The sequence below is a fragment of the Danio rerio genome, chromosome 2 (assembly GCF_052040795.2).
Source record: "Danio rerio strain M-AB ecotype USA chromosome 2, GRCz13ab, whole genome shotgun sequence".
In the NCBI taxonomy this organism is placed as follows: Eukaryota; Metazoa; Chordata; class Actinopteri; order Cypriniformes; family Danionidae; genus Danio; species Danio rerio.
In genome coordinates, this window is record NC_141022.1 from 45,520,132 (window position 1) to 45,533,334 (window position 13,203).

The following is a 13,203-nucleotide window of genomic DNA, read 5'->3' on the forward strand; positions in this document are numbered from 1 at the left end:
GTATTGCAGAAAATTCTGCCTTGACTTTTTCAAAGCAGTTATCATTCATTGTCTAGTGAGCACAACCGACTTAAAAGACTCAAAAGACTGAAGATTTTTCATATAATAATAAGTAACCACATTTAAAGCATAAAGAAAAAAAAATAAACATAATTAGATCAGCACAGATAACCTTAAACCATAACATTGACTATAAATGACTTTCATGTGTCAGACATTGAGTTGTGTTGAAAACCAAAATACTTAAAAATCGCCGTTTAAACTTGTAAAAACCAAAATAATTACTCTCTGGTTTTTGTAAAATAACGTATTTTATGCCCTTACAATGGTTTTACTATACATAAAACAATAAACAGAGGTAATTTACTGTGACTAAACATAACAGTACTGGCAACTAGAAATCAACCATGGTTTGAACTTTGAAAGTGTGGTGATGATAATGATTATTTGTTTTCCATTCTTATTGTTAACACACACGCATTTATTATTAATTATCTTAGTAATAAAGAGTCAGTTTCAAAGAACCAGCAAGAAAAGCAACCAACCTTTTCGATTGGAGAAAGTTAGATATGGAGTCGTTTCTTCTCCGCTCCAGCGTGTGGCAGCACTGTCAGACTACACACGGTAACATTATAAAACTCTTAGCCAAAATCAGATTTCGGCTCGCTGCTTTTTTCTATTCAATAATTATGCATAGTCATTGATTATTGATTATTTATAGCTTTCTTTTTATTATCTGTGACTATTCAGTAGATACTTTTACTTTGTTTGCTGTCATGGCCGTCGCTGTGTGTGACGTCATTCCTGACGACAGTAACTACAACATCTCGAATCCGCTGCTGCAGAATAGCCGTGTATATCTCTGTCTGTATTCGTACCTGCAGTGTTAATAAAAGCTTTAAACTAATTTCCCTTTGCGAGTAAAGAGTGTTAAATGTGAAAAGAGAAAGAGAGAGGGATGGCGGAGGAGGAAGAGCGCGGTCCGGGCTCTGTCTATCAGATGTTCGTGTTGATGGAGGATCTGCTGGATAAACTGAAGGTTCTCGATTATGAGCAGCACGTTCTGGACAAACACAACATCAAACCTCTGTCCAGGTAAGAGAGACTCGGAATGTGGATTAGAAAGTATTTGATGTGAATAGCATTACAGTTAAAGTGAAATCTCTCATCATGAATTGTATCGGGTTTTACAAACCTGGATGAGTTTTTTTTTCTTCGGTTGGACATATAAAATATATATTTTGGACAACATTGGTAAACGAGTAAAGTTAGTTTCTGGTCCCCATTCACTTTCATAATATGGAACTTGTAAGAAAATGAACGTTGCAAAGTAGATTGAGTTACTTTTTAGCCGTATAGTAAAATCCACTTATCATATATTATCATAAAATGAAAATTCTGTCAACATTTAGTTATCCTCCACTTGTTCCAAACCTGTTTGAGTTTTTCCACACAGACAAAAAAAGATATTCTGAAGAATGATGGAAACTATATTGACAAAAATATTATCAGTCAGTGGCTGTTGCTTTCCAACATTTTTTATAATATCTTCTTTTGTGTTCACACGTTTAAGACCTTTAAATTAATATAAGTTTAATAGTAGAATAAGAACTTGGTGTACACACAAAAGCATCTCTCGCAGATTGATAAAATTCTGATTGAACCACTGGAGGCGTATTTCTGTTTTAAGGATGTTTTTTGTTATTTTTCTGGATGACTCAGAACCATTGCTGTCTATGGAAGATGAGAGAGCTCTCAGATTTAATCTAAAATATCTTATGTTGTATTCTGAAGAGGAACTAAGGTCTCTAACATGTCAGGATAATATATTTTGAACGATGTTTGAAAAAGTTGATATCAAAGAGACTGTGTGTTATAACGTAGACATCAGAAAAAGTAAACAAACCTAGAACATCAGAGTGAGTACAGTGCTCAGAGAGTACACCACATTTTGAAAATGTATATATCTCCAGAGAATACAGGCAATGTGTTTTGGTGCATTTAAACAAAGCAGATTTATTAAACGGATATATTTATATAAATAATATTTTGCTCACCAAACATATTTAGAAACTGAAAGATAATACAATTAAATTCAAGCAAAATATTACAAAATTTCAACTAAAATTTTCTTTCTTTTTTTTTTTTTGCTTTTTGAAAATTGTATTTAATATTTTACTATAACATATAAATTTGGTACTACTAGGTTTATTTAGTTACATAAGTTCCAGATTTGGCTTCAGTACTGACTAATCTAATGTATATGCACAAATATAATACTGTATAGCTTCCTATTAAAAATGTAAATTTAAAAGATAGATTTGTGAGGGGTGTACTTATATATGCTGAGCACTGGAAATAATGACTGATTTTTCATTTCAACTATTGCCTTAATACTCTGTATTTTTCAGACATTATTTTGTCTCCAGCCCTCATGTGTTGTCAAATCCTGGTGAGCAGTTCTATATGTTCAGTGTAATTGCTGCCTGGTTGATTACATTATGCGGGCGACCGTTCGACACACCACAGGAGTATGACGACCCCAACGCCACAGTCTCCAACATCCTGTCTGAACTTCGAACCCTGGTGAGGCGATAACACTGATTACACCCTCTCAAATGTGTATGGGTGTATGCATTTAGGTTTATGATTATCATCTGTATGTGATTTGTAGGGAGGCCAGGTTGATTTCCCCCCATCTAAGCTGAAGACTGGGTCTGGAGAGCATGTCTGTTATGTTCTAGACCAGCTGGTAGAAAAGGCACTAAAGAGTAAAGGTTTTGCCTGGAACAGGTACACATATATTTAACAGCACACACTATGGGCAGGGGCGGGTTTAGCGAATCGGGGACCCTAGGCAACTTCAGCCATGGGGCCCAAGTCCTGATGCACCTTTTCTACTTTTTTTTATTTAAATGTATTTATTTTCTGTAACTCAATCTTCTTTTTTTATGGTTTATCTTAATGCAATCTTTACATAATACAAAGATTTTACGATAACAAATATATATATATATATATATATATATATATATATATATATATATATATATATATATATATATATATATATATATATATATATATATATATATAATCATAGATTTACTGCTGGACTGCTCCATGATAGGGGAGCTGGATATTTTGTTTCATAATATTAATATTACAAAACATTACATTATTAAAATAATATAAGATTTTACTGTATATTAAATAATATTTAATTATGTACAAAATATCTCACTATACAAAATATGATAGAAATTATGTTTTATATATAGTTTATAAGTATAATTTATACTTCTAGATATATATTGGGGCCCTAAGTGGCCACTTACCTTGCTTATTGGTTAAATCCGCCCCTGACTATGGGCTTGTTTACACTTGGTCACTTCATGCGTTTTTGCTGACTGCATAGCTATCTGATTTGTTCAAATAGTGCCATGTACATTTGACCACATGAATGCATCTTCGCTAAATTAATATGATTCCTTGGATATCTTCAAATCTGCTCTATATACAAATTTAACTAGTTTATGTTGACTAAAGCATCTGATACATTTTATTTTATTTAAATAGTATTCGTTTTTACACAAATCTAATCTATATTTTTGATTCTGGACACAAATGCTTTTATATGTAGGCTCCTGGAGGCTTTGTGTTTGAAACATCCTCATAATAATAAAAAATAAAAAAATTGCATGAAGTGACAAAGTGTAAACCACACATGTGAGCTTACAACAGGTTGAGATCATTTTCTATGGTGGTTTAGGGGCACAGAAATCTTTTAGAACCACAGATGTGTCTAACTGTCTGTTCTTACTGTATACAAACACATCTAAAACTTGTATTCTCTGTCTGTCAGGCCGCTGTACCCATCAGTGGAGGTGGAGGATGAGTGTGTGCAGGAAGATGATGCAGAACTCACACTCAGTAAAGTGGAAGAGGAGATGACAGTAAGTCACTCTTGATTAAAAAAAATCAGCCTGAGGTATATTTGATGTCTGTCAAGATTTACTGTTAGAGAAGTGGTTTTATTGTAACTTGGACTGAGTAACTTAGATCAGGATTTGTGTAATTATATTAGTAGTTACCATTTGTGATCAATAACAATTAAAAGGTCAAAATGTATGTGAAAGAATTTTCCATCACCATTCAGCGAGTACGTTTACATTGACACCAGTAATCCGATTTTAATATAATTAAGACAATACTCTAATTAAGAGTCTACCATGCAAACAGCGATTTTTGATTACTTTAATCTGATAAAGGTCATAATCGAATTAAACAGAAATCAAATTAAGACGTGTGGAGTATGCTGATTTAAGTCGCGTTATTGAAGTGCAGCACAGACATGTAAACACCACAATCAAACTATTACCATCGTATAGGATTTTTGCCACATTTTGCAACAGGATACTCCATACACTAGGGCTGCACGATTCAGGCTAAAATGAGAATCACTATTTGTTTTGCTTAAAATCAAGATCTTTTTTCAGATTTTCTCATGATTCTGTAGATGTAAAATAAAGGTTTATATGAGTGGGCTATTATTCTTGCTAATTCTCAAACATATGGAATAATAATAATATTAGGTCTATGTGTAGGTCTACTGTTGGTTAAAATGCTAAATTTTGTATAGATTTGGAATGATGGACTTGAACAGTATTTAAATTTGCCCTGTTTGTTCATTCACAGTAAAATGATCACATCATATTCATGATTCTAAAGTTGAATTATTGTGTTTGAGACATATGCTTGTCATTTATCATTGACAACATTAGACCATTTTTAATGAAACATTTGTAATTATCAGAGACCCAGTAAACATTTATTTGCATGCACAACTCTTTGTGTTCGCTATGAAAGAAAAAACATGAAATACTTGTTGTAATCATAACTTTAAAACACAATGTGATCATTTAAATGATGTGTGCGCCGGTTTCAATTTCACTTATGAGTGCGGCTCATGGCCGCTGCCACTGTGAAAAAAACACACACATGCAAATCATATTTCCTGTGCAGCTCCCAAACAATCGCTCTGAGCAACAAACTGAACGTTATTTACAAGTTTATTAAATGTTATTCACATGCAGGTTCTGTACACTAAAGTAGGCATCATTGGCGGACATGCCCTCTCGGTAGTAAACAAAGTGAACATGCATGAAATGTTCCCGAATGAAAGTGAAAGTGCCAAACTGCAGTTAAAGTCAACACATTATAAACAAAACACCCAAAATCACATGAAACTCTGGAGGAAACGTGGATATCATAATGACGCTAATCAAATTATGTGCTGTAACATGTAAAACAGGATCATTAAAGAAACATGTAAAAAGCAACTCACGTAAACATCTTAATCATGTTTTTGTCTTACTCGGATTAAAGCAATTCATTTGATTACTTATGTCCATGTAAACGTAGTCAGTGTAACAGATCTCTACTTATTAAAATATATAAAAGACTAAGTAATCACACACAATTTTATTGTAGTTTTATTACAATGTTCTTATTGACAAATGGATAAAATCCAGTGGTTTAAATGACACTGGCAAAGTATAAAAGCTTAAAATGACAATTAATTTGTATTTTGAAGCAGCGATTTATTCCTTAAGTAGAGCATTGTATTATGTCATTAAATGAGTCTTGTTCTAAATGTACCTGACAACATTTTTTTGGTATATAAAAAGTCACTAAAACATTTTAGTGGTGTCTGTTGTAATTTGTGGTTCCAATATGTGATTTTCATTTTTGCTCAGAAAAATAAAGGCCATTTATTGCAAAAATGATCAATTAAAATAATTAATATCAATACTATTCTAGTATACATAATGCCTTGCTTTGTGTGTTTTCTACATCAAAGGATATTTAAACAGAACAGTTAATATAATAACCTTTATTTAACCAGGTAAGTCAATTGAGAACCAGTTCTCATTTACAATGACGACCTGGCCAAGAGGCAACATGAAAAGCAGATGCAGTACAAAGTAGTAGGAACACAATACAATAAAAATTTCACAAATGCAGATAATAACATATAAAACCAACAAAAAAATCTAAAAACAAGCACAATGATCTTGATCTATTGACTGAATTAAATTTTTAAAAGATGATAGCGGAATGAAAGTGCTGAGCTTTAAGGTCTAATTAAATGTTAATAAAATAATAATAAAAAGTTAAATGGAATACAATTTGGCAGAATGTCTATGTTGTGATTATGTTTCCACAACAAAAATAGAAAATATCATATAAATGCTTATTAATATATATATAAATCACTACTAAGGTGAAATGCAGAAAGACATGACATTGAATCACACAGACTCATGTGTAAAGTGAGTGACAGTGACTCACAGACACACTCATTAAAATGTGCATTTTCAGCAGGAGGATGAGGAATATGAGGAAGAAGATGGACTGGATTTAGATGCACTGAAGACCAGAACCAATGGCGTGAGTCTTGTTTGAAAAATACATTTTACACAAATACATTATGCAAACCTGAATGGAATATTCCTTATACTAAGTTAGCAGCATGAACTCAAGCTAAGAAAATGAGTATACTACGTATTATAATCTATACAGGATTCATACGGTCATGGAAAACCTGGAAAAGTCATGAAATTTAGACATAGCAACAGAAAATCTCAAAGTTTTGAATAAGTCATGAAAATTAGTTTAACAAATATCTGTATACTTAATTATAGGTTAGTTGTCTACTGTATACTTTTTTTCTGTCTTTGGCCAAAACATGTGTAAGCATTAAGTAAACTTTACATAGATATAAAATTTAAATTAAACTTAATAGATTGTTGCGTGTGGGTGACATGGTTGCACAGCAAGAAGGTCGCTGGTTTGAGCCTCGACTGGGTTAGTTGGCATTTTTGTGTGGAGTTTGCATGTTCTCCCCGTGTTTGCGTCGGTTTCCTCCGGGTGCTCCGGTCCAAAGACGTGTTGTAGGTGAATTGGGTAAGCTAAATTGTCCATAGTGTATGTGTGTACTGGTCCTCCAGGTTGGGGGTTTGGGGTCTAGTTTTACCTTATAAAAACTAGATGTTACGAAACACCAATATGGTGCGGCTAAATATCATCTTTGATATAAATGCCCCTTGGAGTAAGTAAGTAAGATTGTTGCGTGTTTTATGATGTGTTAAAATAAATTTGAAAGTGCAGTTTTTTATTATATATTATCTATGCATGCGTAGACATTACATGAAACATTAGGTCATAAACAGTTTATATAAAAGTCATGGAATTTTAGTAGTAAAAATGTGTATGAACCCTGTATGTAAAGTGCTCTATAACTAGTAGAAGTGTGTGTCTTTAGGAGCTCAGTGGTTCGAGGCCTGCAGTGGTTTTAGAGTCAGATGTTGATGCTGCCGAATGGAATCTGGAGGTGGAGCGAGTTCTTCCACAGCTTAAAGTCACCATCCGCACTGACAATAAGGTTGATGCTTGATGCATGAAAGGTGAATTAGAGACTCATTGGTTGAAGATTGAGTAACGGGTTACTGTGTTTCAGGATTGGAGGATTCACCTCGATCAAATGCATCAGCATCAAGATGGCATCAACACATCCCTGCAAGATGCCAAGGTCATCCATCAGTCAAAGATGTGTTTAAATAGTTAGAAAATTAGATAATAATAAGAAATGTTAAATTTATGTGTAGCATATGATTTTAAAAATATGATTTGTAAAAATGTTTAGAAAGGGTTCTTACTAAGGCAGCATTTACCTGATTACAAATACATTCAAGTAATTAAAAATGTATAATTAGTTTGTGCAATGACATGCTAACTATTTAGAAAACTTTACTATTATTTGCATTGTGAAATTCAGTTTTGCTTTTGGGAAGTACAACTACAAAATAATTATATTTTTTACAATAATTGTAAATTAAATAATATTTAATATTTTTAAACAACAATGTATTAAATTGACTTGAGTAAGAGGAAAGAAATTGCTAATGTTACAAATGTTGGATCTAAAGTAAATAATTTTCTTTTAAAAATTCTGTTGATCTAAAATTCTAGTAAAATTGATTAATTGAGGTTTAAAAAAAGTGGCTAAAACTGTTTTCAAAGATGATTATATTAATAATAACAACTCTTAATAATAATTGGTCATTTATAATAGTAATTCAAATATGCAAATGAGCATTAATGGTTTACCATCACACGAATAAACAACACTTTTATATAGAAAACAGTTCTTTTAAATTGTAATAAATTCACTAAACTATAGGAGTTTGCATGTTCCCCCTGCCTTCGCGTGGGTTTCCTCCGGGTGCTCCGGTTTCCCCCACAGTCCAAAGACATGTGGTACAGGTGAATTGGGTAGGCTAAATTGTCCGTAGTGTATGAGTGTGTGTGTGAATGTGTGTGTGGATGTTTCCCAGACTCAGAGATGGGTTGCGGCTGGAAGGGCATCCGGTGCTTAAAAACTTGCTGGATAAATTGGCGGTTCATTCCGCTGTGGCGACCCCGGATTAATAAAGGGACTAAGCCGACAAGAAAATGAATGAATGAATGAATCACCAAATTATTACTGTTGTTTTTCAATCAAATAAATTCAGGCTTTATGTGCAAAAAAAAACACTGGAATATTGACTAATTCTGAAATGTATATGTGTATATTTTTAGGGTTGTCTGTTTAAGCTGAGGGAGGACATCAGCAAAACTCTGGAGAAAGTGAGCAGTCGTGAGAAATATCTCAACACTCAGCTCGAGCATCTTATTTCAGAATACCGGCAAGCACAATCACAGCTCAACAAGGTGAACAGCTCAACCAATCAAAACCCAAACGGTTATTACTCATAGAGTGGTCAAACATAGAGTTGTCAATTGCAAACACTTTTGTCTCCCAGGTGAAGGAGCTTTATCAGCAGGCCAGTGGAGGTGTCACAGAGAGAACCAGGATTTTGGCTGAGGTGAGTCTAAGCTAGCATGTTTTAAAAAAAAATTGCAGTAGTTCCTTCTTCCTTAATTTCAAATTGACAAATATTCTGAAACATATAAATTAAAGTAGGATGTGATTCGCCAATCGGGGAATTGATTGGTTTGTTGGATCTTTGTGGCGTGCAAATGCTCAATTTCTCATTTGTGACAGGTTGTTTGGTCAGGTTTGGGGAGTTTTTTTTTTCTCAGATGTTTTAAGCAGGTTTAGATCAGGACACTACAATGAAATGGATAGGCCATTTTATCATGTCAGTTTTTTCAGCTTTAAATAACTGCTATGCCCATTTTGCTGTTTGACTCTGCAAAAACTGCTTTTCTAAAAATTTTCTTTTTTTTGTCTTGTTTTTAGTCTAAATATCTATGGATTCTTAAATCACAAAGCATTTTCTAGACAAGCAAAAATTATTATCTTTTTAAAAGAAATAATATGCCAAATTAAGTGAGTTTTCCTTAAAAAAAAAGCTAAAATTAGCAAATGGGGTAAGCAAAATAATCTTTTTTTTTCCTTTTGACATAAGATTATTTTGCTTTCATCTTTGGCAGATTATTTAGCTTGCTTCAAGGAAAAAGAAGAAAAAAGACTAAACAAATTGCTGGCTGATTGATTGAGGGGTCATTAACACAACAAAATTGTCAGCCAAAACCAGGATTTTTAAGTGTTTTGTTTGTGTTTTTACATGGCAGCGTCCTTTTGGGCACTCAAAATGCATTGATTTGAAAACAAAGTGGAGGTTTAGAAAATTTTTCTGTAACCTTCCTTAACCTTGTTCCTCCAGACAATCCTGTCTCGGAGGTCTACAGACAACTCCTTTGTCTTCATGCTTGGTTTGTGCTTTGGCACTGTCAACCCTGGACCTTATATAGACAGGTGTATGCCTTTTCAAATCATGTCCAATCATCTGAATTTACCACAGGTGAACTCCAATTAACCTGCAGAAACATCTCAAGAATGATCAGTGGAAACAGAATGTAGCTGAGCTCAATTTAGAGCTTCACGGCAAAGGCTGTGAATACTGATGTACATCTGAATTTTCAGGTTTTTTATTTTTAATAAATTTGCAACAGTTTCAAAAACTCTTTTTTCACATTGTCATTATGGGGTATTGTGTGTAGAATGTTGGGTAAATAGATAAAGTTCAATAAATCAATTTTGGAATAAGGCTGTAACATTAAAATGTGGAAACACTTGCTTTCAGGATGCACTCTATTTCTGGTAATGAGAGGTTTTCTCACTGCAGGTTGTGTTGTCAGTCCAAATTCTCTTAAACGTGGAGACACTTTATGCCAAGCTACAGATCATTACCCTGTTCAGAGCTGCCCTGGCAATTAATTCCATCTGTTCTGTAGAGTTGAACTGATTGAGCAATGAGATTAAGGGATGTTTTTGTTTCTTTTTAACTCCTGTTAGAATAACTTCAAATAGCATAAGCAGTGACCTTGAATTGTGAAAAAACACTTTTAATTCATTCTCTAATTGTAATATTCATTATATTTGTGCTTCAGATTAGTGAGGAGTTAGACAAAGTCAAGCAGGAAATGGAAGAGAAAGGCAGCAGCATGTCAGATGGAGGTACAGTAAAACCACACTCTCACACACAACAACATTGACAGTGCGGTTTGTTTATGTCAGTGCCATTTCACACGTGTCGATGTGTTTTGTGCTGCAGCGCCAGTAGTGAAAATCCGTCAGAGTTTGACCAAGCTGAAGCAGGAGATTGAGCAGATGGATGTTCGGATGGGGGTGGTGGAGCACACGCTACTTCAAGCTAAACTCCGAGAGAAAAACAACATGACCCGAGACATGCACGCTACACATCTCTTAGAGCCCAATGCGCAGGCTTATTGAAACACACACTCACCGCCGATGATGTGTGAGTGGGCTAGATTTTCTATAAAGGTTTTTAATGTGTGTTTTTAAGTGTAAATAACAAAACATGTAGCATTGAATAATAAATTGAACACTTTCATTAGAAACTTCTAACTTGTAAAACTTGTACCTTACATAACTGTCCCCAGAGAAAGAGAGTGGGGTGTTGGTGGAATGATTTCAGCATTACACACACACACACACACACACATGTTGTAACTCTTCCATGATGTCATCCTCGCACATGACACAAGAGAAACATGAGAGATTGTTAAGTACTGCATTAGTTCATTTGCACAACTTATCAGTCCACATCCTGAGGAAACATTTGTTGAGTCTGTGTTCAGTCGGAGAACAATGCACTTTTTGTCTTAATCCTGTTTTGATTTGTATTATTTACAGGATTTCTCTTGTATAAAGAGGGCTAGTTTGCAGCAGATGATGAGTGGTGTAAGACTATTCAAATGAAGATTGGATAAAGTGATTCAAAATTAAGAACAATCTGACACAGGCAAAAAAAACTAAGAAATATCAGGGGAAACATTTTGGGTTTGCATCAGTTTTTGTACTTCTGAGATTATAAGCATTAATAACTAGTGGTCAAAAGCAGAAATGTATGTATAAAGAGTTTATTCATTATTTAGATTTCCTGTCATGTTGCTCTAAACCTGTGTAACCTGTAGGTTTTTTTTACTATAGAAGATGCAGCGGGGAAAAGAAGTATTGAACACGTCATGTTTTTTCCTGGGAATAATATTTCTAAAGGAGGTGTTGACATGGAATTAAACCTGACTTAAATGGGTAAATACCCAAAAAAACACAAACATAGAAATAAAAATAAATAAATAAAAAAACTGTACCATGAGTTCTGTGTAATAACAATGAAATGACACAAGGAGAAAGTTCTGAACAACTGAGACGTATTTAACACTTTATATAAAAGGCTTTTTTGGTGATGGCAGCTTAACGACGCCTTTCATATGGAGAATGAAGTCACATGCATTGCAACAGAGAGTCAAAATCTTGATGGTTGATCTCGTCTATGAAATCTGATCTTTATTTTGTATTTTCTATTGGATTAGAATCAGGTGATTGGCTGGGCCATTCAACAGCTTGACTTTCTTTCTCTGAAAGCATTTGAGAGTTTGCTTGGCTGTGCATTGGATCATTGTCTTGCTGAAATGTCCACTCTGGTTTCATCTTTATCATTCTGCTAATGTAGATGTTGGACTGAAGCAGCAAATTTAAATTTACAATGACGAGGATGCAGAGGATTTCTGAATAACTACTGAGAGATTTCAGCTGCTGTCTGGGCTTTTACTGCCTTAGTTTCTACACCTCCCTTTCTTCATGTGTTCAATACTTTTTCCCTGCATCATTTCATTACACGTAATTTAATATGTAAGCTAATTAGATTTGTTTTCTTTGCATATATATGGATATCTTTGGTATCAACATCTAAACAAAATTTAAAATCAGCAGCTCCTTTAGAAATATGTTTTCTGAGAAAAATGGTGATGTGTTCAATACTTATTTCGCCTGCTGTATTATTTTAAGCTCAATTTTACATTATGATAATTCATAATTATGAGATTCAAAGTCCTTGTTAACTAATGGAAATACAAATTACAACATTCTAATAGATTATAAATTGTATGCCACCTTTGACATTTAATATGATATAACATTTAATAATTTAATAAAACTACAGTTTTTTTTGTTAAGGCTTATAACAAATGCCTGATCAAAATGCATTGAGAACATGTTGCATGAAAGCCAGACTTGGTTAAGCCTGTTGTCAGCCTCTAGCACTGAAATGTACAATTGTAATTGCATTGAAAATGCATGAATTCCACCTCTGAGCAGCATTTAACTTTGAGCAAAGACTCATCCTGAGTGATTTAGGTTCATATTTGCAGCATGAATCTGGAATGATACAGTATAATACACACGACCTGAGAAGAGATGATGCCAACCATCCGAGGACTTTGAGGACGAAACGTACTTTATTGAACATCTAAACATTAACATCACCTATATACTACATGATTGGAGGTTACCCATGTTTATATAACTCAAACTGTTAAAAGCTATTGACAATTAGTTACTAATTAAAGTTATTAGTAGCGTATAAGTTATGGTAAATAATAACCTTAACCTTTTTGATTTGGCTTGTAATACAAAAATGTACACTTTTTGTAAAGCTGCCTTGAAATAATACTTATTGTGAAAGCGCTAAACAAATAAACTTGAATATAATATAATACCTGCATTCTTCGAAATCTCTTAATGTGATCCACACAAGGAGTTCGTGCCAATTTGGAATGACGTAAGTAAAAATTTTCATCTTCAGTTTTATTTGAATGCATGTTACATCT

The 13,203-nt window shown here is 33.7% G+C and overlaps 1 protein-coding gene across 2 annotated transcripts; it reads left to right on the forward strand.

The window, feature by feature from the left end:
• Positions 1–792: 792 nt before the first annotated feature.
• On the forward strand, positions 793–10,932 carry ift57 (intraflagellar transport 57 homolog (Chlamydomonas)). Of its 2 annotated transcripts, none has more exons than XR_015477673.1 (11): positions 793–1,095; positions 2,412–2,586; positions 2,675–2,793; positions 3,866–3,956; positions 6,385–6,453; positions 7,328–7,447; positions 7,523–7,594; positions 8,644–8,775; positions 8,868–10,226; positions 10,367–10,528; positions 10,626–10,932. XR_015477673.1 is itself a non-coding variant. In NM_001001832.1 (11 exon segments), coding segments are annotated over 11 exon segments (1,224 nt in total). In that variant the 5' UTR covers positions 821–958; the 3' UTR covers positions 10,805–10,891.
• Positions 10,933–13,203: the final 2,271 nt, after the last annotated feature.